Source organism: Alternaria postmessia (genome assembly GCF_024291825.1).
Source record: "Alternaria postmessia strain BMP 2775 chromosome Unknown scaffold_8, whole genome shotgun sequence".
NCBI lineage: Eukaryota > Fungi > Ascomycota > Dothideomycetes > Pleosporales > Pleosporaceae > Alternaria > Alternaria postmessia.
The window spans coordinates 396,073-419,446 of record NW_026260081.1 but is presented as its reverse complement, the minus strand read 5'-3'; the positions used below and the strand labels follow the sequence as shown (position 1 = coordinate 419,446).

Sequence of the window (23,374 nt, the reverse complement as noted above, 5' to 3'; positions counted from 1 at the left end):
CGTCCATATTTGTAGAACCGGCGTTGACACTACCCCGACAACTTACAGGAAACTGCTGATGTTGCAGATGTTCCTCACATGAGAGTATTGAGAAAGTACTCAGTATAGCGAGGGATATATGTATTGCTTATTGATCGCAATAGGGCGGAAGAGAACAGTGATGTCGGAAATATTCAGATTGGGACCACCCCCCTAGAGATGTATTGGAAGAAGCATCTTGGACTCCCCGTGCAAGGCTGTACTCTAGAGAGGTACCTACGATGCAAATATCCCCTTGAAATAAGTCTCAACGCCCCTGAAACCTTCCGCATCGACCGTGTCGATGTACCCAACGTATTGATCCGGTCTCGTAACGACCACACATCCTGTCTCCCTGTCGACACCATACCCCTTATATGCATCGCCAAAGCCCTCGAACGGATTAGCATCATCGGCATACACTGAATCGTAATCCCATCCAAACTTCGAGTCGAATGGGTGCAGGATATCTGGGAAGTCGCGCAAAAGCTCTACTTCCTTGCGCTTCGAAGAGTGCAATGTGAGCACTTCCACGTTCTTGATGAGATGGGGAGCCAGTAATGATGAGGACGATAAACTCTCGCAGAAGCCTTTCAATCGGGCGCTCTGTTGTGCATTTGCGACATTGCCGGCAAATACAACGATGCGGAATCGTCCATCGCTTTTCAGCTTCTGCTGGAACTCCCAGGCTCGACCGTCAGATTGGTTGATGACTTGGTAGCTTGGGAAACGCATGCCCAACTTCGTCTCTGAGGCGAGCTCTTGTTTGCCGATGATCTCGAACTTTGAAGATACGTCTGTCCCGTCGCCTTGATCTGCTGCGTTGCCTGGTTTCCCAACCAGCATACTCGTTCCATAATCGACCGAGAGGCCCGTAGCGAATAGTTGACCTTGATGTTGTTAGCAGATGTGACTTTTTTTGGGGGGAAAACTTTATCCTTACCCTTGAGGAATGCCTGCTTGAACTCGTCCATACTGACTCCTTCCTCATCCATGACATCCTTCGCCGGCCGCCCGGAAAATAATCTCGAAAATTTGTGGTCGAATGCAATCAGATCCTGCGCAATACGCCTCCGCTCCGACTGGTAGGTCTTCAAAATGGATGGTTGAGCGATACCTTTCACCACCAAACCCAGTTTCCAGCCCAGGTTGTAGCCGTCCTGCATGGAGACATTCATCCCTTGGCCAGCCTTCGGTGAGTGCGTGTGTACGGCATCGCCAGCCAGGAACACGCGACTCTTGTGGTCGAAGTTCTTGCCGACTCTCTGACCGATCTGGTACGCCGTCCACCAATCGCAGTATTCGTATGTCAGCTTATATGGTGCAATAATCTTTTGCGCAGCGGTGAGAATAGTATCGGGTGTGATCTTCGATCTATCCGCTCGACCACTGGCGTCGGGCTTGATCTCCGTGAGCTGTATGTAGAGCCTGGCAAGCTTGTTCTCACGTGGAATGATCATCATCGATCCTGAAGACTCGCTATGTATCGCGCAACGTTTACGGACGTCTGGAAAGTCAGTAATGGGAATAATGTCCAATACACCCCAGATGTGATCTGTAGGCTCCCCTTCCAGCTCAAAGCCTAGTTGCTTTCGTGTCCAACTGTGAGCGCCATCGCAGCCTACAACGTATTTCGCTCTCACCGTCTCCGTGCTACCCTCCTTTTGCTGGCTCTTTGCGATGAGGTCTTCAGTGTCATCATCTGCCAGATTACTTCTGAAAAGACCGTCGTTGATTCCAGAGCCCTTGCTTTGAGCTGGTTTGGCCTCATCCTCGGTAAGATATCGAAGCTGAACTGTGATGGGATAATTGTCTGGAGAATGATCGTCCACTCGGTCTTCCGCAATGTGGAGCGACTCGGGTAACACCGCACGCTCGACACGTAGGGTATCCTTGGAGTGTTTTTTGATGTGGTCAAGGAAGAATCTTTCAATCCGTCCCTGGTGGAGTACGATCTCTTTGAATCGAGAGAGACCAGGTGGTGTATCGGGCACCCCATCTGAGCGGCGTATTACACCGTCTTTGCCGGGATTCTGCGTGTGTTAGGAAGGCCGGAATTCAGTCCAAAAGCGACAACATACCCACATGCAGAACTAGATGCTGGTTAGTCAAGTTCATCCAAATTATACGTGATCAGAAAGTATACGGGTCAGTCTTTTTCCTGAGAGAGATATATATATGCGCGTACCTCTATCAAATGATTGGCTTCCTTCCAAGCTCTATCGGCGAAGCCAAAGCTGTCAAAAATCTCTAGACTGCGGAGCTGTAAACCATCCGCTTGTCCTGAGTAGATCTTTGTGCCACGTTTGTCGACGACGCGAGCATTGATGCCACATCTCGCCATCCAAGCCGAGAGCATCATTCTGGGATCTTGTCAGTATTATCAAGATGTCGCTCTTGATATGTATAATTACCCTGCCGGACCAGCACCAACGATGAGACTTCAAACTTGTTAGTGACATATTCAGACACATGAACATCGGTGGACTGACACATCGCATTTTGATTCCTTTGTCTCCGAGACCGTCATCTTGGGATCTTTTCGCCGTTGTCACTAAGAGCTGATAGTTCGTGTGCAGCTACCCCGCTTGAAGGTTGCTTGTACAAGAGATGGGTGGTGTCACACATCACCAAATGTGGCTTGCATCTAATATAAGCTCTTAAAACCGCTTCGTCCCGGGCATCCCAGTAATCATACAGTACGGCAGTGCAATTCGGCGCGTCAAGAGTGGACATCGCGTTGGTATCGACGCGACTGGTGCGTGGCTACCCCACATCACGCCAAGCCGGTTTCGGGTCGCATGACGCATGGAACGAAATCCAGACATTGTGATTCGCATGTCCACGTGTGGGTCGCGACCAAGCGCAGAAGCAATCTGGAGTTTGTCAGAGCTTTGTCAACGAGAATAGAGGTGTTGCCTTCGGGAGTGCTGGGGCTTGGGGTTTGTAGGCCCTCAGTCATTAGTTTTGTCAGAGCTTTGTCAGGCGAAGAGAAGATGAGGATGTGGATGCTGCCGTCCCGAGCGCCGCAATGCTGGTCCTTCCACTGCGCGCCCATTTTCCGCAATGACTTTGGGCAAACTACGGGTCCCTCTTTGTGTTCGTACAACACGGGACTTTTGACAGCGGCCATAACCCGCATCCCGATAATGGTTAGCTCCGTTGAGTAGATTACCGCATTCGGTCGTCGAGAGTTAAATTCAGCGCAAAGGTGAGTTGAAAAAGTGCATCGGTTGCCAGTCCTGGAGCGTCTTGCGCATCATAGCAAATTTCCACTATTCGTATGGGTCATGACGTACCTAGGTACATACATCATCAGCGCCGCCGTCGAAAGTGCACGTCACCGGCAATAAGTCTTTAGCTAGCCAACCCGCAAGTACCGCTATGATAAGTTAAATACTTGCACTCATCTTCCAGAACACCACAAAATTCTACGCTCAACATGTCCACAAATTACGACTTCAAGACTGCTCTTGTGACCGGCGGTGGGGGTGGTATCGGAAAGGCGCTTGCGCACCAGATGATAAAAGATGGGAAGAAAGTCATCATCGCTGGTCGCACAGAGTCGAAATTGCAAGAAGCCGCAAAAGAGATCGGAGCAACGGCTTACTACGTCCTTGATACTGGAGATGTCAAATCTATCCCGGCTTTCATCAAGAAGCTGATATCCGAGCATCCGGACCTCGATTGCCTCGTCAACAATGCTGGTGTGCAGCGGCCACTCGACGTCAACGAAATGGACCCAGAGGAATTTGGCAGCAAGGCTGACCAGGAAATCGATATCAATATCCGTGGACCCATGCACCTTGCACTTAATCTGCTCTCACATTTCAAAACTAAGCCAATGGCACTGGTGGCCAATGTATCTTCCGTTCTTGGCTTCGTGCCATTCTCCCTCGTCAGTAAGTGTCTCCGTACAAACTCTTCGTGAGGAATATACTGATCTCATTTACCCACGATTTAGACCCCGTGTACAACGGTACGAAAGCATGGGTACACTTCTGGTCAATGAACCTACGAGCCCAGCTCAAGGATACAAAGATCAAGGTCATCGAGATTGCGCCGCCCACTGTGGCAACAGACTTACATCGTGAGAGAAAGGATCCAGATGACAACAAGAAAGAGAAGAACAAAGCTGCCTTGAGCGTGGAAGAGTTCATCGAAGAAACGTTAGGGAAGTGGAAGAAGGGAGACGAGATGATTGCCGCCGGCCCTGCAAATAAGATTGTGGATACTTGGCAGGAGAACATGGGGCCTATCTTCCACGACATGGCAAAGTAGTCGCTGCCAAAGAATTAATAATCGATTTATACTTGTGGGTTGACACCTCGAGTAGGATTTGAAATCGACTGATAAGACCACGAGACATGATGCTCATGATTACACCAACACATGCACGGCAGAAATGATACCGACTTGACCTTGCTAACGCAGGTGTTGGTGCTTGGTTTTCATTGGTAACGAGAGGCCCTACCGATCTTCGGTCTTCGTAACAGGATTGGAAAGTATATACAAACGAATCAGGCGAACATATTCCGTCGTGTTCTCGACATCCTTCACTCAGAGTCCAAACCATTTCATGTCCTCCGCTTCGTGTACTGGCACAGTGTGTCCCACGTTCAACGCGCTGTATCCTACAAGTTTGGTTCCATCTCCATACACCATTTGTGTATATCCGCTCTGCGGGGTGTTCGTCACGTTCTTTGTGAACGAAACACCCAACAGTCCGCTCCACTCCTTAAGTTGCTCGCCCAAGTTTGGAATCTTGACCAGGGTATCAGCAGTACCGTGCCATGTCGCCATGCGAGGGTAGGTGCCAGTGTAGCCTGGGTACATGGCCTTGACTTGCGCCACCCATTCCGCTTGCGTCTTGATAACTTGGCCGTTTGCGCATCGCGGGTCTGCAGTGCTTGGGCTGGCGCCGGGGCTGCCTGCTACACAGCCTGCTGCGACACCAGAATAGCATGATCCTGCAGCGATGACATCGGGGTAGGTCGCCATCATGACGTTGGTCATCATACATCCGGAGCTGCTTCCAGTGACAAAGACCTTGGCCGGGTCGGCACCGTACTTCTTGATGGTGTACTGGATCATGTTGTTCAGGCCTTGGTTGTCACCGCCGGCATCGCGAGAGAGGCCCTTGGCGGTGTTGACTTCCCAACAGTTGTTGTCCTTCTTGGTGGACGGGAAGATGTTGATGAAACCTTTCTGCTCAGCTAGGCTGTTGTATTTTGTGGATTGAGCGTAAGCTTCTCCAGTACCGCCGCAGTAGTGCAGCTATCGATAGGTTAGCGCAAGCCTTGTTAGGTAAATCCTGGAAAGGTATAAAAGCACGTACGGCCAGAATGATAGCGGGCTTGGTCGCAAGTTTGGCAGGAACATAGATGTTCATTTGGAGGTTGGAAGGGTTGGCTCCAAAGTCATTGACACGAGTAAGGGCGGCATTGGCAGTTGCGCAGAAAGCAACAATGCTGCCGAGTACAGAGGTGGAGAAGTGCATCTTGATTGCCGTGCGAGTTCGTAAGGAATGAGTCTCCTGCGAGTCACATCCTTCTTATAGACCTGCTATGCTCGTATGGAGATATTCACTAGCGCGAAACATTGTGAGGTTATTCCCCGTGGATACTAGCCGTGCTTGAACGCTGGCATAGTGTCAATTTACCAACTTTCCGAATCTGGGAGGCACGGCCATGCGCAAGTCCATATATAAAGGTAGTTGCTTGTTTCAAACACTTTCTCGATCCAATCATAAGCAAGTGAAACGGATCATCTGCGTTTCTGGACGAGTTTTCGAGGCTTTCGTGCCTACTGAGGTTAGATATCAGGGGAACTCGTGTGGACTTGCTGTAGGGGATCAGGGATCTCGGATGTTTACCCCGGATGAAGTCCCGCCAAATAAATTAACCTACTACCGAGGTTCGCTCCGATGCTAGTTGCGTGCAGCAGTAGCTTCTTTCACGTCCACGTCACTTGTTTTGTTTTATTGTGGAGTTGCCGTTCTTGTTTACCGTGCAACAACACTTGACTGTGTTTCTGCCAGCATCGTATGTCAACATCAGAAACATGTCGATCAATGACATACAAGCAAACACTCAGCAACGCACATGTTTTTATGATAATATATTTCAATGTTCGTCTATTATGCTAACATGGGCGTAAATTCTATTGGGTATCTCTCAACATGGCCTCTACAAGTTTGGGTGCGCCTCCTTGAACTCCTTGCTGTAAGGGTAATCAACGTATCCCTTCTCACTCTTGGGGATGTAGAAGGTGTCGCGGTCGTAAGGGTTGAGTTCAATGCCCTTCTCTATCCGGAAAACAAGATCGGGGGTGCTGATGAAGTATCGTCCAAATACCGCTACAACGTCACGGTCCTTGTGCTCCTCGACCAGCTTCTTCGCGTCCTCAGCCTTGAGTCCACCAGCGATGAGTAGCTTGCCCGAGTAATGGGGCAGCAGGGGGTCAAGAGAGTCGGATCCCTCAACATCGGCGTTACCAGCCACGCGGGCCTCAACAAGGTGAAGGTAGGCCAGGTTGAACGCGTCCAGTCTCTTCATGATGTCTGTAAACTGGGGAAGAGGGTCCTTCATCTTCATGCCCTGGAACTCTGAGAAAGGACTCAACCGGATACCGGTCTTGTCCGCGCCAACGGCTTCCGAAACAGCTTGAGTAACCTCGACGGCGAACCTGGAGCGGTTCTCAACAGAGCCGCCGTAGGAATCTGTGCGCTTGTTGCAAGTATCCTGCAGGAACTGATCGATGAGGTAGCCGTTCGCGGCGTGAATCTCTACACCGTCGAAGCCAGCTTCAATGGCGTTCTTAGCTGCTTGAGCGTAGTCAGAGACACTCTGCTTGATTTCCTCGACGGTCATCTCCTTGGGAGTAGCGTAGCCCTCGCCTAGGGATGTCGCGCTGGAAGACTTGATGGTGATGTCGTTTGCTTGTGCAAAATCCTTGTTCGCTACACGACCTAGGGCCCAAAGCTGGAGGTAGATGTACGAGCCCTTGTCATGCACAGCCTTGGTGACCGGTTTCCATGCGTCGATCTGGGCTTGTGTGTAGATACCGGGTACATTGGGGTATCCACCAGATTGTTTCGAAACTAGTGTAGCTTCTGTGATGAGAAGAGTTCCTGGCACGACAGCACGCTGACCATAGTACTGTGCGGCCATGGGCAGGATTTCGTGGTTGTCGTTAACACGGAAACGTGTTAGAGGCGCCATAGCAATGCGGTTCTTGAGCTCCATAGAGCCCACCTTGAGTGGCTGGAAAAGGCGTTCAGCGGACATCTTGGTGTTGTGTGTGTTTGATTTGGGAAGGTTTGACAATTCGGCGGACATGTGAGAAAAAATTGGACAATAGGAATACCAGTTGAGATTGTTGAGTACTGAGGACGAAGAGGCATCAATATACCTATATACGCCTCATACTAAAAAAAACATCCTGTCGATGGTTTGAAATCATCGTTCGGTCGATCTCGGCAACTGCGCGGTAAACTAACCCCATAGAACTTTCCGCTGTATTCTACACCGGTGTAGACCCTGATGTGCATGGTCCTAAGGCTCCGTTAGCTATAGACGGTAAGGAACGCCTGAATCAAGATACGTAGCCGCTGAAAGCGAGATGGTACCTGAGCTTGGCAGGGCATGAGAAATGCTGTCGGCAGTGGCGGTAACGCCGAAGCTTATGACGTAATCTACATTTGTCAGAATAGTACTGTGGAACAGCGAAAGCCGAAGCTCTACCGAACATCAACCAAAGTCGGATGAAGAGATAGATACGTGAGGGACAAGATGAGAAGACCTTGGAAGCCATAGAAGAGCACATTGTCAATTACTCAACCGAATCTTAGCAACTCGTGGACTTTGAAACCCGACGTCACTCCTTCAAGAGCATTGTCGCACTGTTCAACTGCGCTTCCAAATCAGCATGCCAGAGCCATTGAAAGCTCTCGTTGATCCTATCTTCAATCTTGCTCATATCATCCTTTACTCCTTCAATCATGAGATCGTATGCTAGAGCAGCGTCCATGCTCCGTTGAATCAGCTCCTGCGTCCTTGGCCGTCTTACAGCGTCGTAGGCCTTGAATGCAGCCTCGATGTTGTCGATGCTTCCAGCAGTAACGATCAGGTGGCTAAGTATATATGCATCTTCCATAGCCATGCCAGCCCCAGCTCCCATGTGAGGTGTCGTCGCGTGTGCACTATCACCCAGGAGACACTTACGGTTCTTGAAGTATGATGCATTGTGTTGGAGGGTGAAGAGTGCCCATTTCGAGGGCAGATGGTATTTGGCAATGAGATCGATGAGCGGCGGATAATAGTCTCTAAACTTTTCGCGAACCTCGTCCCCATTTGTCGATACTGTCCAATCGTCCTGACCCCAAGTACTGGTGAAGGATTGGTCGTGCGGCATGGCGACCATGTTGACAAATTGACCATGCTCGACAGGATATGTTACGATGTATCCTCCGTAGCCACAGTACAGCTGGCTGTTCATAGCCATCTCTTCTCCAAGTGCCCTCTTGGCTTCCTCTCCTGGGACCATCGCTCTCATCGCTACTTCGTGGGCATATTCCGGCTGGATGTCTGGACCACATACAAAGCCCCGTACTCTACTTTTAATGCCGTCACAGCCAATGACTGCGCTAGCTAGTGAAGTCGTCCCGTCGGTAAATGTTAGCTTGAGGACCCCATCACCCACTTCTTCGACACTTTCGAAGCTCTTGCTGAAGCTTGTTATGTCCGTAGGAAGTAGTGCAACCATCTCGTCGAGCAATCGCGCTCGGTGTATACGCTATATATGGGTGTACAAAGTCAGCACGTGTTCCACATGCAGTTCGTACAAGGACACTTACACCTCGCATCCGAAGTCCGGCTAGCGCACCCTGTGGCTGATATGAGTCGTTCTGATGGAACGCGAGGTCTCCAGCTTTAGATCCATGGGTTCGTCTCTCATCCATACCCCATCTAATCGTGTTGAAAGTATCATCCCGCTCAGGATCTGTATTGAAAGTTGCATGTTTCATGAAGCCTTCCAGCAATCGAGGGTCGATCAAGTGTAACGCAGTCGTGGCGTTGGCGCCGAATGTGACACCAGCGCCTATCTCTGAGAAGGCTGCGGAAGCTTCGTAGATGTGTACCTTGACACCATGTCTGAGCAGACCGATTGCAAGGGCAAGGCCACCAAGACCGCCACCGACAATTGCTATCGGAAAAGTCTCATGGTTTCTGAAAGTAGTCTTGGTCAATCCGTCTCCGGGCGACATTTTGTCTTGATCAAGTCACGCTCAGGGTACCTCAATATCCAGTTGTGCTTTCGCAAGGCCACGTTTGGGGTCATTGAATACGTGCCTCGGATTATTGTCGATCAGCTTGCGGGTCATGAGACTAATGCGAGCTGATGTAAAGCCGCATGTATTTGACATCGCGCTGGGTAAGCTCCTCACGGGAATGGCCTGGTAGGGATGGTATATCCGGCTGGATGAAGAGACGTCGAAAGCGGGGAAACTAGGAACTGTGTAACTGGGCGCTGATTGTTGGTGATTGAGTTCTTATCTACTACAAAAGCGCTCTACGTGCTAATCGTATGGGTCGCAAGACAGCAATGCATGTTCCAGAACATGAAAATGCTCACCTGCCTAATTCATTTCAACGTCGATTCATCTCTTCACAGCTCGTTGTGCGCCGGCGCAGCCTTCTGTACGTCGACACCACAAACGGCAGGCGTACCTACTTCCATTCGGTATACACACTTCTCCTCTTCGACGATCTTCCAGATCTCATCCTTCTCCGCACAGGCCAAGATGACCGTGGTGCTTCTGTTCGGTCCGTTCCAGCAATGCTGGCCGTTCTCGTACTTGAGCGCGATCCTTTCACCGCTGCCCAGGCCCCTTCCGTCGGCAGGAAGCTCTTCATCGACGGTGATGGATTCAATGCGTGCAAAGTTACCCATGCCAGTGTGACCGCCACCCTTCTTAGGCTTCTGAGTGGTCTTTGAAAGGAAGCAGTGCTCGTATGTGTATTCGCCGGAGTCGGTGGATGTGCACCGGTCTCTCAGGGCGCGGAAGATAGAGTCTGGGCCGTAGTCTTTGGTGAGATCTTCCTCGTGCTTTGAAAGTTCCGACTTGTCTCCCTCGAGTTCCTTCTTCGCAGAGTCTAGCTGCGACTTGGCGTCGGTAACGGCCTTGGATTCAGGTGCGTCGCCAGTCGTAGGGTCTGCAAGGATACCGTTCTCGATGAGCATGACGCGCAAGTCGCGAAGCTTGCTGTCCACCCAGCTACGGATAGAGTCGGGGAGGTATTCTTCGAATTTGTAGACTGCGTCCATGGTCAGTGAATTTATAGGGTGAGTGAGCGAATATGTACTTACGAAGCTCTACATCAGACTCTTCAACTGTCTCGAACTCTTCCCACTTGATAGCGCTCTCAGAGTCTGGCTTCAGAATCTCATCGAGATCGCGGTCGAGAGCGGTGTTGGGACCTGTACGCTCTTGCGCTGCGTAGTTCTCCCAGGCCTGCACGGCACGCTTTACACCCTCGTCGTTGAAGTTGGGGTTGTACTCCTCTTTGAAGCGCTTCAACATGCCCTCGAGCTCCTCGATCCTGGCTTGTGCTGCGTTCCTCTCGTCTCGCACACGGTTGACGTTCTCAGTGAGCTCTTGGATCCTCTCTTTGGCCAAACTGGCCAGCACAGTGACTTTGCCGCCCTTTCCTGCGCCTTTGACGACCTTGCCTCGCTCCGCCCTCTCAATCTCGGCGAGGCTCTTTGTCAGGCCATCTACCTTGAGTGTCGCGCCTTCGATCTGTGTCTTGAGCGTCTGTATGCGGTCCTCGACCTCCTTGCGCATACGACCAGCCTCAGCCACCAGCTCCTTCCGTTTCTGTCTTGCAGAAGTCAGGCTCTTTTGTCTCGCCTCGTCCGCCTTCCTCCATTCTTTACCGATGGTCGCACATTTGTCTTCACACTTGACACCTCCTACACGCTCATATTCGTCGCTGCCGTCACAGCATAGTTCGTAGTCGCATGCGCCGTCGTTCACGTTGGTAAAGGGAATGTAGCTCGGCTGGTGGCCTTTGTTCTTGCAGTAAAAGCCAGGCAGAGCCGGCGTGGAATTGACGTCTTTGCCTTGGAAGCCCAAGGGCTGCGGTGGGGAGAGGGGCGAGAGGTAGGAGCATGCCGATGTGCCTGGCTCGTCAGAGCCATCGGGGCAGTCGCAGTAGTCGTCGTTCAAGCGTGCAATGGGAAGCTTGATGGCCGGATTCGAGATACAAGTGAATGTCTCGGCATCCTTGTAGTACTTTGCAACTAGACACTGGCTGTCAGCTGTGCTCAGTCGTGCGTCTGGAAGCTCTCCACGAGCTGTAACGGGTGCAACATACACTCCGGACCAACACCCCGCGGCCGGGCGGGGTCTGACGCCGCATCTGCGGTGCTGGCTAAGAGGGGGAGTATAAATGCTAGCGAAGACACGTGCTTCCTTCCCATTTTGAATATGGAGAGAGCAATTGGAGCTGGAGACTCCAACATGCTCGAAATGCCACATCGACATAGTTTCAGGGTCCAATGGCCCGTGCGCAACCGCCTGAGCTATCTCCAGCCCTCACCTCCGCCTCCGCAATGTCAACTCTCCACAACGGCGCGTGATGCCATCCTGAGCGACTAATGACATCTTCTTCTATCACCCCTCCAAGCAGATAGTATCTTTGTCGCCGTCTTCTCTTTTATTCAAATAGCAAGGAACGCCTACGCTTACAAGAGAGCGTTTGTTGCATACCCTGGACATACCGACACTTCTGGGCATCAAACAAACAACAGCCTCATGCTCCTGTCCCAATACAGAAGCTACGCTCAGTAATGGCATTCAATCAAATTCAGGCCATCTTCTATCCAATATCGGTCATGTATCGGGCAATAGATGCGGCTTTTGGGCGGCCGCCCATGTCTGCGCTTCAAGCAAACGCTGTGCACGCAGTCTCATTGCTTCGTTTTGAGTCTCGGAAATCAAGATCATGCACCAGAATGGCCGAGCTCGCACTCTCGAACGACCTCTGTCGTTTGCATATATACGAATCGCGTGCATGGACTATGTGAAAAGAGCATTCCAACATGATCTTCCACTCCTTTACACACCATTCTTCTATCCCGACATAACTCTAGTCTGTATCATTTCTGGCTCCAAGCAGGTTCTCTAACGTGATGACATACGCTGATGAGGACGAGATCGATTGGAGTGATGGTTCTTTCGATGATCCACCTCAGAAGGGTATCGATACCTTTGCTCGTCCGACTCAATCCAGCCCATCTGCAGAAATACAGAACGATCAAGACTATCTACTTGTATCAGAGGTACATGGTCAACACCGGACATCCTGCAGCCTTCCACCCGAATCAGGTAAGAAGCCAGGCCCCATCGAAAGCCGCTTATTTACACTCTATAGTTTCCGCGGATGGAAACAGCACGGCCCAGGACCCTTCGCGTGTTCAGCGAGCCGGCATAAGTGTTCATCTCAACCAGCGTCTACCTTCCAAGGAAGATTACGTGAAATATGCACTCTACCAAGCTAGCCAGAAAGCTTACGAGGCCACCTTTTTGAACACCTTCATAGCACATGCCTTGCATCACGATCGCATAGCCCAATGTTCTGAAGATCCAACTGGTAGTAGCCCAACTGTTGTGGGATATATGGAATCAGTAATTCATGAGGTCGATAGCATCACGAGAAGGATGATCTGGAATGCCCACTGTCGTATGGTCCATCTGCTCGCAAAAGACGGCAAGGATGGCGCCCCATTTCTCGATATAGACTCATTCGACGCGAAACCCTTTTCAGATTACGGTCCCAGCAATCTCTTTCCTGTGGCAAAAAGAATGGACACATCTTGGCATTGTACCACTCCAAGTCCTCTCATGGTTCAGTACTCAACCAAGGAATACGAGCTTGGCTGTCAAGCAAGTCCTCTGGAAGAGATTGAGGATTTCAGTAATACAGTGTTACGCAGAATAAACATCAGTGGCGTCTTGCCCACTGGACGCGCCGTCAGGTTGTCGACATCCGAGAAGCGCAAAGGCAAGAATATGCCTGGAGCAGCGATCAGGGAAGATCGAACCAACTCGCCTTGTAGTAGTTGGCTCCCATTTTCGCCGTTGGATTCAATGTCTGGTTCCCGCGTATCGCAGCCCGTCGCAGACACTCCAGTCACCATTATCCACCAAGCAGACTTAGATGGTGCTCGCCAAGAGTCTGGAACTTCCGTCTCTCCAGCATATACGCATGACAGGCTATCGTACTCATCTCCCACCCACCTCGGAATACCATTCGGCCATTGTGATGTGGAGACTTCGAACAGTGATAATGCCATGCAGAGTATTGAGTACACAGAGAATGTCAATCCATGGCGGATGAGACTGGTTAACGACCACAAGCGGAGGCTGACGCGGAAATGGGGCAACCCGCCACAGGTTATCGGTTGTGCAGTTCGAAACTTCAAGCAAGCCGTTACTGCGGCTATTTCTATGGGCATCCACCCTATCGCACATGACCACCTGAAGAGAATCGAGGCTATCACAACAAGGAAACAACATCAGAAGTATGCCAGACGCTCCGATCAGTCCCGGAACAAGGATGGTTCAGTATACAGTGAGGAAGCCGCACCAGAGTTGCATGTGTCACGTACTCGTCTTACAGGCTCAACAGCGGCTCTATCAGAGTCCATGCCAGACCAACTAGCCTCCACTGAGCTACAGATAACGGCGTCCTTGGCACGGCCAAAGAAGAGGAGGAGGAATATAGCTGCGGTAGAGCATGTTCCAGCCATGTCCTCTACAGAGAATTGGAAGACTGCCTTCAAATCTTGTAGAGAGTCCGCATTTTACTCGAACGATGAGACCTCATCCACTGGCCAGTCGCCATATCCTAGTCTTCAGAAATCGAGAACTCTGGAATCGCATCAGCATCTTCCCCCCAACGCTTATTTCGAGCCAATCTCCAGAGATGAGAAATTTGTCTGGCGTTGTGCCGTTAAGCACGCAATGGGTCACTACTACAACGCTGGAGACCGCAAATCCTGTAGGGGCTGTAACACCGCTCTTAGTGATAATGTTCGTGTTGTCTTGATGGACTTTTACATGCCGCCGAGGACCTTTTACTTCCAACCCGCGCAAGGTATGCGCTGGAAACCTTCCAAACGATTAAGCCAACCTCGTAAATGGGGATTCTCTTGCCATGATGCGGTTGCGAAAGACGCTTACTGGAAAGCTATAAATTCCGGCGCGTCGGAAGAAGAAGCTCAACAAATAGGTATTGACGCAGTAGTGGAATACATCAAACCGAAGCCGCCTCCAAAAGCACCCACACCCGAACCGACCCCAGACCCAGAGCCCGATCCTGGTCCCCATCCAAGCGGTTCGACCACGATGGAGCATGGGCAAGACATTCCTGATGGTTACTACTGGGAGAAGCGAAAGACAGACGAAGAGCATGCCTGGCGATGTGATGTTAACCACGGTCTTGGGCGTTATTACCTAGCGGGTGACAAGAAGACTTGTCCAGGCTGTGGATCCAGTCAGAGAAGCCCTGGCAAGCATAAAGAAATGGATTTTTATCTCCCATCGGGGGTCATTGTGCGACAAGAAGCACCTGGCTTATCGAAATATAAGCCTCGTAAGCCGTACAAGCTGAGCAAATCTACCGCTACGAAGAGAGGATTAGTCACTCACAATCAAATGTGCAATAGGGTATACTTTAGTCTTGTTGACAACGGCTACGATGCAGAAGAGGCTTTGCGGCTTGCTGTAGAGAGAGTCGACAGTGACCTGGACAAGAAACAGGAGAATAAGATGAAGCAACAGGACGAACAAGATGGGAGTGAAGGCCCAGAGGCATTGAGAAAGCCGAGTACTTCAAGCAGTGCTCCAAGAAAAGATTCTGTAAACACAAGTGAAGTCGATAGAAAAAGAGCCAAATGTCGTCGCAACTCTCGAGGTGGCTATACCATGGCTCTCGTTCCGAAGAAGCGAAGCGCGAACGACCTGAGCGAGGAAGAGACCTATGGTGTCGCTGTCGATCAGAAAACTGGGGACACGTCAAGCGAACAAGACCCACGGGATTCTTTCGAGATCTCATCTACGGAAGAAGAAAGCTCCGCCTCGGAGAGTGAGTGAGGGCATAGATGGCGGCTCTAGTATTGAGAGACATGAGCGTTGAAAAGCATTCCTTTGGCTATTTTGGAATGAGTTTGTTCTCGAAAACGCCGTTTCATGGAGAATCAGACAAGGATGTTTGTTGCTTTGTTTCACTATCTTGCTTCCTGTTTTTACTCTGTTTTGTCTATGTATGTATGTATGTATGCATCTTCATCTCTGTTGATAGTTTTGCTTAGGTACTCACTAGAAAGGTGAATCTCGCTCAATACCTTCACTTGCGTCATTCTCTGGATTTGTGGTTGAATGTGAAAGTCACTAGCTGAATCTTAAGTTGCACCCCTACCCTATGGCGACTTGAATCAACCAAGTGGATGATAGAGTGAGGATTAGGAGTTAAACATGTACAGCAGCTAACACAAATCTTGTGCATTTGGTAGAAATGCTGAGGACTTTCATACTTTCTTTGACAACCTATCTAAAAGTAGAAAATGCTGAGATAGTGTCGCGTCACGATCACTGTAGTAAGGAAGACTCCGCAACCATGACGTAGCAGCAATCCCTATCTCAGAGTGTCTAGCGTTGTCTTTATTAATTGATTAACCAAGCAATACTTTCACATACGACCATAGGACACTGAAAATTAGGCTTCCCGTCCGCTCAGCCATATACAAGCAGTGTACCGGCGGATTAGTAGTTAGGTGGGTGACCACTAGCGAATCCCCGCTGTTGTATGTTTTTGCATTTTTTTGCGCTTCGGTGGTGGATACACAAGTCGCCGCGCGGATCACTCATGTGGGTCTACAACGGGTTCGCTCCTTTGGGAAGCTTAACCTTGAACACCAGAACCTGATTGTCTAGATTGTAGCCAGACGCATCTACGTACTTGTTCTGGCCGAAGTTGATGTAGCCTACAACTTATTAGTACAGACTCATTGATCAAGTGAAACAACTTGCCGTTCTGAGTAATGAAGTCATTGTCCGAAAAAGAAATCAGGTAGTACTGCTTTCCTTCATTTTCGTCTTGCCTCTCGCTTCTACCGATCTCGTCGTCCTTGTCTACGGGCAACATTGCGAAGCTCTCCCACTTCTCATTCAGCAGGTTTGCGTCTTGTGCACCGCCATTGTGGAGACCAAACCTGCCCAGCTGGGCATTGTTGTTGTAGGAAAGCCACTGACAGTAGGTAGCAGGTACGATGCTGCTCTTCAGCACGCCGTCTTTGCTTGCGATTTGTCCATCATTAGCATCGGCCACTGTACCTGCGACGTTTGTGGCTTTGGAGATGTCGATCACGTCCGCGTTGCGGTAGATGGACTCAGTGCTTTCTGCGCCATGGCCAGCATTGGAATCGCGCGCTAACACGAGAAACTGCGTTTCGGAAATGTAGTGCATTTCGGACTGGCTAGCAACGCGTCCTGTTGGCAGGACAGGAAGTTGAACAGCATACTCAGCCTCTAGCGTGGTTGTGTCGTCTTTGACGCGGTACTTGAGGAGGCGAGTGTTGCGACGCTTTTTCGCAGAGCTGCCGCCGTCCTGGATTGTGGCACTCTGGAGCATGGTGTAAAGGTACTTGCCATCTGGGCTAGCGGTCAGAGCTTCTAGGCCTTGGTTGTTGCCTCGACCACTGTCTGGATCTTCAGGCGTAATCTCAAGTTCAGGGTCGTAAATTGGTGGAGAGGCCGCATTGAAGCTCTCGGTGCCGTTGCGGCGGGGGACAAAGGCTTCTGGAGTGCGAATGGCCTTGATCATCTTGCCACTTTTGTCAAACTGGTAGACATAGGCGGCATATTCATCGCTGATCCAAAAAGACTTGTCGTCTCCGAGCACCAATCCTTCGGTATCTAGCGGGACACGAGCGCCGCCAGTACCATTCTGGCCGAAGCCATTACCAGTGTCTGTAACGTTCAGTGCTGTGTGCTCCAATATGATCAGAAAACTTACATCTAGCAAGAGGAAGGGTAGGAAAGCCAGGATAAGTGATGGTCTCGGTTGGGTCAAGACCTGTCAAGGGCGTACCGTCGGGTCCAGTGAGGAGAAGGGTGTCAATGTAAGAGAACTGGAAGTTCGGACTGGCTGGATTTTCGAGGGTTGCTTCTACCGGCGTGAAGGTGACACTGAATTTGTGGATGCGAGTCTGAGTGTTTTGAGTACCCTGAGTGTTCCAACCTCGGTCAGGCAGGCCCCAAACGACGCCCTGATAAGCGCCTTTCTTGTACTTCCAAGACTTCTTCTCAAATGCAATGGCACTTCCAATACCACCAATGGTGTCGCCGAACTTGTCACGGGCGTCGCTGGCTAGTTTCCCGTAGCCTGCAAGCTCTTCATAGGTGTATAGCTTGCCATTGCAGGTGGTGGAGTTTGCCGCGGTCGTGGGATCAGCACGAGTGATGACCGGGCCAGCAACGACTTGACTGACCGGAAGCGCCAGGAGGCTGAGCGAGACGGTGAACAGCATCATGAAAAGTGACTGATTGTCGTGCGCCTGGATAGGGGGATTCTGAGCAGATCAACAACATGTATTAATACCTGCGAGCAGGAGGGCCATCCCGCAATGACGCGACCCGACAGCCAGGCACACGAGGCTATCTTGCATGCATCTTCAACGAACGAGCTACACGTGCGCTGTCTGTTTGGCTGCAGCCGACAAGGCTATAGTCTTAGTTGCGGCATGGCGTTCATGAGAGCCGTGTGAAGAGGCAAATGGCGTCGAAGAGGCGGGATGCACGAAGAAGTCCATCTCCTGGGATGTCACTAAATCATACCAACAAGCGCCATAGGACTTCAGGTTGCCTGTAGATCCCCCAATGATGACGCGACGTTTGCGGGAGTGAGCGCGCACGTTGTTCGAGGACTAGTTATGAGTCGCTGGCCGGTGATAATGCCTAGACGGCGTTATACTCTATCGGGCGGGCTGCATGTGAGCTAGCACAACTTGGATGGGCACTTGAAGTCAAATATCTTGGAGTTTGGCAAGGCACTCAGCGTGAATCTTGACAGCAGAAAACGATACCGAGCCGAATGCTCATACCATCCGGTGCTTGGACGCGCTTCCTGTCGAAGACCCCGGAAAGCAGGAATCTACCAAATTTACGCATCCCTGCGTTGAAAGATCAATATTGTACAACGTGGGTGAAACAGCGGTATCAGTAGAGTGTGCTCGTGAGTGCGTTCTTGCAAGCACTATATCGTGTGCTTCTTTTGCTTCTCTGATTCTCCAAGAAACTGCAGTTTTGCTAGCCAAGACGATGGACGGACGCGCACTCAGCTACGACTTCTCAAAGTCGACCGATTCTGATCTTGGAAAGAGCAAGAACCCTGGTTCCTGGAGGTGTTGCTCTTTTCTCATGTCTGGTATTCGTTCATTACATGCTTGCCCTCTTAACCGCACACACGTCGTTCTGCAAGAGAATTCTCATCCTACGGCCCTCATAACACTTGCTTCCGAATCCCCTACATTTCGATTCATCTATAACAACAAAACTGATTGACTTATATCCTCCGATTCCAACGCTGGTATATCTTGCCCCTTCTTTGGTTGACACTACCGCCCGTCGTGTCCCGCAACAACGATGCTTGGAACCTCTGGCGATGGCCTAATCACGACACTCACCTCATACCTCACATCCGACAAAGTCACACCCTCCGAAGCTCCTCCTCCTCCAACTGATCGACAAACCGAATTTCACCCTACTCTGGCCGCAACTTTTTACCATAATGCTGAAACAGGACTGTCAGCGAGGCCTTTCGCAAAACCGATTCCTAGACACTCGTTGAAGAGATCTGTCAGCGAACTGGTAAAAGCTCTAGTGTACGTGCTGCGTGTGTGAAGCATGTGTTGACTTCGCACATCATCATATTAGGTTGTACCAAGTCAGGTGCGTAACGATCGCCTAACGGCAACTGCAGCGCTGAATACAGTACGCTTCATGGAAGACGAGCGCCGTACAACACATAAGATCCCATTCCCAACACGTATCCAGCTACAAACTCCTCGCCCTGCTTCTCAGCGTTCCATCAGCAACTCTCGACATGAGATTAAGTCTCGCTATCATGATCCAGCCATCTCATCTGCGAGCCTCCAGAAGCAACTTGTTGAGCAAACAAAACCTCCGATCAGACGAATTCGGTTTCCGAGTTCAACTCAAGACGAAATCATGAGGAATTTCAGGCCAGAACCTACCAGATCTACTGCTATGCGCTCAGACACAGAGCCGGATCCAGCACGAGCATTTGCGAACCCAAAAACGCACAGCTGTAATGTGACACTGAAGCCATGCATCAAGAAAAAGGCAAAGAGTACCACGACAACACCACCAGGCGAATTTCAGGGAAATGCCGTCAATCTTGAGCCGGTATTTCTACGTCGTGTCAGAACAGTCGACTTTCAAGAGGCTGGTGCAAAGCCATCTCCCCCACCACCCCAGGTAACCATCACACCAAGAAATCCAACCGAGGCCCTGAAATACGATATCGGGCGTAGTGCCAAGTCTGCCGACAACCATACGGAGACTGTCAAGTGGAGTGCATCATGCCCGAACACAATAAGTACAGCGAAAGGTGCTGCGGCAGAACCAGCTATTACGCGGACGGATGTCCATGTCATCGCCATTGCTCCATCTTGGAACGCGGAGAATCTCGCCACTGACGACGGCGCTGATCCGGCAACACCTACTATGCAGATCATCGAGACAAAGAGTGGCAGCTATGAAGTAATTTGGGACGACGTACCACCTGAACATACTGTCAGGACAAGAGGGCGACGAAGTTCGTCAGCAGGTCATGCTCTAGAGACTGCTAGCCCAAGCGCCAAACGTGGTCTTGAACGAGTTAACTCGAAGCTTGCGGGCTGGTCGGGAACGTGGAACAGTCCATCAGACAGCTTCAAGCCAACCATAGGTGAACTATGACTTTAGAGTATGCACAAGAGATATGCGCTGATTCCGTACCTCTACATCTGCAGTGGTTTTTCCTAACGACGACGGTCGAGCTACTCGCTATGATTGCACGGTGGACGAAGAGGAAGACCTGGCAGCAGTGCCTCCAAACAGCCGGATGACCAGCGGTGCGCCTTCTCGCATCCCATCCCGCCCAGTGAGTGCGCCTTTGACTAGGACTGTGTCATCTGAGGGGATATCACTCCAGGACGCCTTACAAGACACGCCACAGGCGGGGTCACCGCCTCTAGAGCAATCTCTTGTGGTGCCCAGTGTTGAGATCAGGGGACGGAAGACGAAATCATCGGTAGGAGTTCGGAAGCTTTCGAATCTCGAAGAAGCAGACACAAAGTTTCGTGATCATCGCGACTCTGTGGCAATTGCACACTCTCGTCTCGTGCGCTCGGGTGCTGTGTCGCCTGAATTGTTTGCGCGTGTCGATTCTGTTTCGCTTGGGAAGAAGCGCATGCATGCGAGAAACCATGCCGCATCATCAGCAAGAACAATCTCGCGTCAGAAAGAAGTGTTAGTTGAGGCACTAGGGCTCCTTGCTGATGAGGACATCTCACCAGTAACATTGCCTACCGTGAAAGAGCATGCTGCACAAGTGCTGAATAAGAGCAATTCACCGTCCATCCTCCAATCACCACAACAGGCTGCCAACGAACGCCATATACGGGTAGTGGAGTAAGCAAGTCTACAGCTGGACGGTTGATGTTGGCCAAGGGATAGGACTGGGTTAGTACATAGACTAGATATGAGGTTACATTTGGCTCTTGTAACTGTTTTTACAGAGGATTAGCAACCGCTAGACCGTAGTGTCAATTGCAATGTGCTGCTGATCTTAATCTCACTGTCAGTTGGTTTTAGGGGATGATGGTGAGCGAAGGATGTTTGAGATGGATGGCTCGGCGCACGGTAATGCCGATCGGCGCAATCGCCATTCCACAGGCCTGCCGAGGTCGGGCGTGACTGGATTGCAGCTATCCACGCTCCAACACTCCGGACATATGCATCAACTAAGTTTGTCTGTGTCATCTCCAGCCACCAATGCGAGCATCTGATTGATCTCTACTCATTGCAATATCTTTTCTTGGCATGTAGCACGAATCGTCTCAACCTTCTTCCATCAGGATATGCAATGCAGCGTGCTGTACCTGCATACGCCCGTCATTGTAATGCCTACAGAGAACTGATACTCCTGCTAAGGTTTTTGCTCTGTAGTAATGATCTAGGGCCTGCTATGGTGGTGATCACTGTGGCTGCCATGGCTCGTAACGTCTCATCGAACGATTGGCGTCGCAGTATGCGTTTGAGCGTCAAGGCAAATGAGCATCATGCAGCGTTCACGCCATCGTCGCTATGGACTCGCCCAGATACATTCACTAAATTACAGGTATAGCTATGTCATCATTCGCAGCCCACAAATCCAGTCACGACGTCTCTATCATGGCATTCGCGACGGACGACTCAACGAAGCGCGACCAACGATACGACTCCCTACGCAACACCGACGACCACCCCGATTCGAGTACAGAGATCGGCGATTGGGAGGTAGAAGAAGCAGTCCAGCGAAGACGGCGGAAGAAGACAGTATGGAGGAAGCTGAAAGGCTACAGATGGGTACTAGACACTGCGCTTCTCCTCGTTATCGTAGGATTGCTGGTAGAGAAGAGATGGCAAACACATACAAAAAGCCACCAGTACGAGCTCGCAGGGGATCTTACAGGCTTCGCCCCAAGGTTCTCACAACAGATTGTGAGCTTTAAGCCCGATCCAGTTTTCGCTCCGGAAGATGCGATGCAGTTTTGGAGCAATGAGACGCAGCATGCATGGTTAAACATCGTACCAGGTACGTTCTGACTTGCTTCTGACCTTTACCATTGTATAGAACTGACACGCCGAATAGAAGGCCTGGGCTATGTCAATGTCGAAACTCCCTCGGAGTACTCCAACCTCCCCACCCCGATACACGACTACCCTAATCATACCGTCTTCACCACATCCGTAACGCATCAGCTTCACTGTCTATACACCATATTGGGCGCGTACAATTCCATGAAACTTATGGTCGCCTCGCCAGTGTCGGCGGACCCTGTCAAGATGCCATGGCACATCAATCACTGCTTTGAATACATCAGACAGGCAATAATGTGCGCGGGAGATGTGGCACTGGAAGGAGCTGCGACAAGTTTCCCAGGCGATGAACACGGTGAGGATCGAGGTGGAAGCGATGGGTGGGATGCGAAGCATGTGTGCAAAGACTACGGGCAAATATACGAGTACTTGGAGAAGAAAACGATCAATCACATGAAGTGGATCTCGTCGGATAAGTAATCCACATCATGTCCTCGGGAATAGCACGTGAAGACGAGTAGGTTATGGCGCGGGCCGTTTGGACCCACGAGTGAGCCAAAGTAGCTGCGCACACAGATGACGTGGTTATCAACTTACAATCAACATTTTCAAGTCATTAGTACACGCCGTTGTAGTATACTTGCTCTATTGAGCATATCCGTGAAGATGAAGTAGTAATCTGACTGTGCACCTTACCATCAGCGGTGTTACACGGGAATATTTGCTCCGAGAACCTATGATATCCTTCTTCCAGATTTCGGCCGTTGTCTGTAATCAGCAACTTGCTCCTGCTGACTGCAATGTGAATCCTACCCAACACTGTACCTTCCGAGTCCTCCGAGCGTGCAGGAATACCATCGGGTAGTAACCCCATTAAGCATAACATGCGAGTTGCAGATCTACTGTATTAGACTTGGCCAATCGCGACCCCCGTGATTCAGCCTCGGTAACGGGGCAGCGCAGGGATGCTGCAGAGACGGCATCACCGAAATTCTACGCTCTAGCCTCCGCGAGCACGTCCGCCCGTGAATGGGTGCGACTTCAGCAGTCGGCCGCCGCTTTGCACCGTGTCGGAGCTGAATGCTAAAGTGGATGCATAGGCCGTAGGGAGTTTTAAATCGACGGGGTGTGGAACCACTAGATCTTCGGACATCGGAGGCGTGTGGTATAAAAGTCTGGCTTGCCCTGGTGCCTGGTAATATAGATTGAAAACCTGCCAAGGTTTGACATTACGCTGAGACAGAGACATCTGGCTGCACTGGACGAACGACGCACGCGTACTGCCAACATCGGACGTCTTGGAACAACCACCGCGACAAGCGGAAAAAACAACGGAAACGTCCAACTGCTGAGCTCGGCCGAACACCCATCGACCGACTGATACCCTTGGCACGTAGGCAAAGAGGCTGTCATTGGCAAACG

The 23,374-nt window shown here is 50.7% G+C and overlaps 10 protein-coding genes across 10 annotated transcripts; 4 read left to right on the top strand and 6 right to left on the bottom strand.

Annotated features, from left to right (window-relative positions):
* Window positions 1-255: 255 nt before the first annotated feature.
* J4E82_002147 (uncharacterized protein) lies at window positions 256-2,514 on the bottom strand (the record flags this gene model as incomplete). Its single annotated transcript, XM_051728450.1, has 5 exons — window positions 256-908; window positions 962-1,580; window positions 1,644-2,051; window positions 2,207-2,388; window positions 2,511-2,514. 5 exons carry the CDS (start codon window positions 2,512-2,514, stop codon window positions 256-258), a joined length of 1,866 nt encoding a protein of 621 aa, XP_051591863.1.
* Window positions 2,515-3,460: 946 nt separating this feature from the next.
* Window positions 3,461-4,299, top strand: J4E82_002146 (uncharacterized protein; the record flags this gene model as incomplete). Its single annotated transcript, XM_051728449.1, has 2 exons — window positions 3,461-3,920; window positions 3,983-4,299. 2 exons carry the CDS (start codon window positions 3,461-3,463, stop codon window positions 4,297-4,299), a joined length of 777 nt encoding a protein of 258 aa, XP_051591862.1.
* Window positions 4,300-4,578: 279 nt separating this feature from the next.
* On the bottom strand, window positions 4,579-5,518 carry J4E82_002145 (uncharacterized protein; the record flags this gene model as incomplete). Its single annotated transcript, XM_051728448.1, has 2 exons — window positions 4,579-5,295; window positions 5,357-5,518. 2 exons carry the CDS (start codon window positions 5,516-5,518, stop codon window positions 4,579-4,581), a joined length of 879 nt encoding a protein of 292 aa, XP_051591861.1.
* A 688-nt stretch (window positions 5,519-6,206) lies between these two features.
* Window positions 6,207-7,307, bottom strand: J4E82_002144 (uncharacterized protein; the record flags this gene model as incomplete). Its single annotated transcript, XM_051728447.1, has 1 exon — window positions 6,207-7,307. One exon carries the CDS (start codon window positions 7,305-7,307, stop codon window positions 6,207-6,209), a length of 1,101 nt encoding a protein of 366 aa, XP_051591860.1.
* A 589-nt stretch (window positions 7,308-7,896) lies between these two features.
* Window positions 7,897-9,286, bottom strand: J4E82_002143 (uncharacterized protein; the record flags this gene model as incomplete). The annotated part of the gene is made up of 2 exons (XM_051728446.1): window positions 7,897-8,814; window positions 8,876-9,286. The coding sequence occupies 2 exons, from the start codon at window positions 9,284-9,286 to the stop codon at window positions 7,897-7,899; spliced, it is 1,329 nt and encodes a 442-aa protein (XP_051591859.1).
* Window positions 9,287-9,687: 401 nt separating this feature from the next.
* Window positions 9,688-11,505, bottom strand: J4E82_002142 (uncharacterized protein; the record flags this gene model as incomplete). Its single annotated transcript, XM_051728445.1, has 3 exons — window positions 9,688-10,337; window positions 10,390-11,325; window positions 11,400-11,505. 3 exons carry the CDS (start codon window positions 11,503-11,505, stop codon window positions 9,688-9,690), a joined length of 1,692 nt encoding a protein of 563 aa, XP_051591858.1.
* A 1,423-nt stretch (window positions 11,506-12,928) lies between these two features.
* On the top strand, window positions 12,929-15,181 carry J4E82_002141 (uncharacterized protein; the record flags this gene model as incomplete). Its single annotated transcript, XM_051728444.1, has 1 exon — window positions 12,929-15,181. One exon carries the CDS (start codon window positions 12,929-12,931, stop codon window positions 15,179-15,181), a length of 2,253 nt encoding a protein of 750 aa, XP_051591857.1.
* A 780-nt stretch (window positions 15,182-15,961) lies between these two features.
* On the bottom strand, window positions 15,962-17,616 carry J4E82_002140 (uncharacterized protein; the record flags this gene model as incomplete). Its single annotated transcript, XM_051728443.1, has 3 exons — window positions 15,962-16,071; window positions 16,118-17,056; window positions 17,103-17,616. 3 exons carry the CDS (start codon window positions 17,614-17,616, stop codon window positions 15,962-15,964), a joined length of 1,563 nt encoding a protein of 520 aa, XP_051591856.1.
* Window positions 17,617-18,730: 1,114 nt separating this feature from the next.
* On the top strand, window positions 18,731-20,786 carry J4E82_002139 (uncharacterized protein; the record flags this gene model as incomplete). Its single annotated transcript, XM_051728442.1, has 3 exons — window positions 18,731-18,955; window positions 19,022-20,057; window positions 20,122-20,786. 3 exons carry the CDS (start codon window positions 18,731-18,733, stop codon window positions 20,784-20,786), a joined length of 1,926 nt encoding a protein of 641 aa, XP_051591855.1.
* A 758-nt stretch (window positions 20,787-21,544) lies between these two features.
* J4E82_002138 (uncharacterized protein) lies at window positions 21,545-22,432 on the top strand (the record flags this gene model as incomplete). Its single annotated transcript, XM_051728441.1, has 2 exons — window positions 21,545-21,947; window positions 22,005-22,432. 2 exons carry the CDS (start codon window positions 21,545-21,547, stop codon window positions 22,430-22,432), a joined length of 831 nt encoding a protein of 276 aa, XP_051591854.1.
* Window positions 22,433-23,374: the final 942 nt, after the last annotated feature.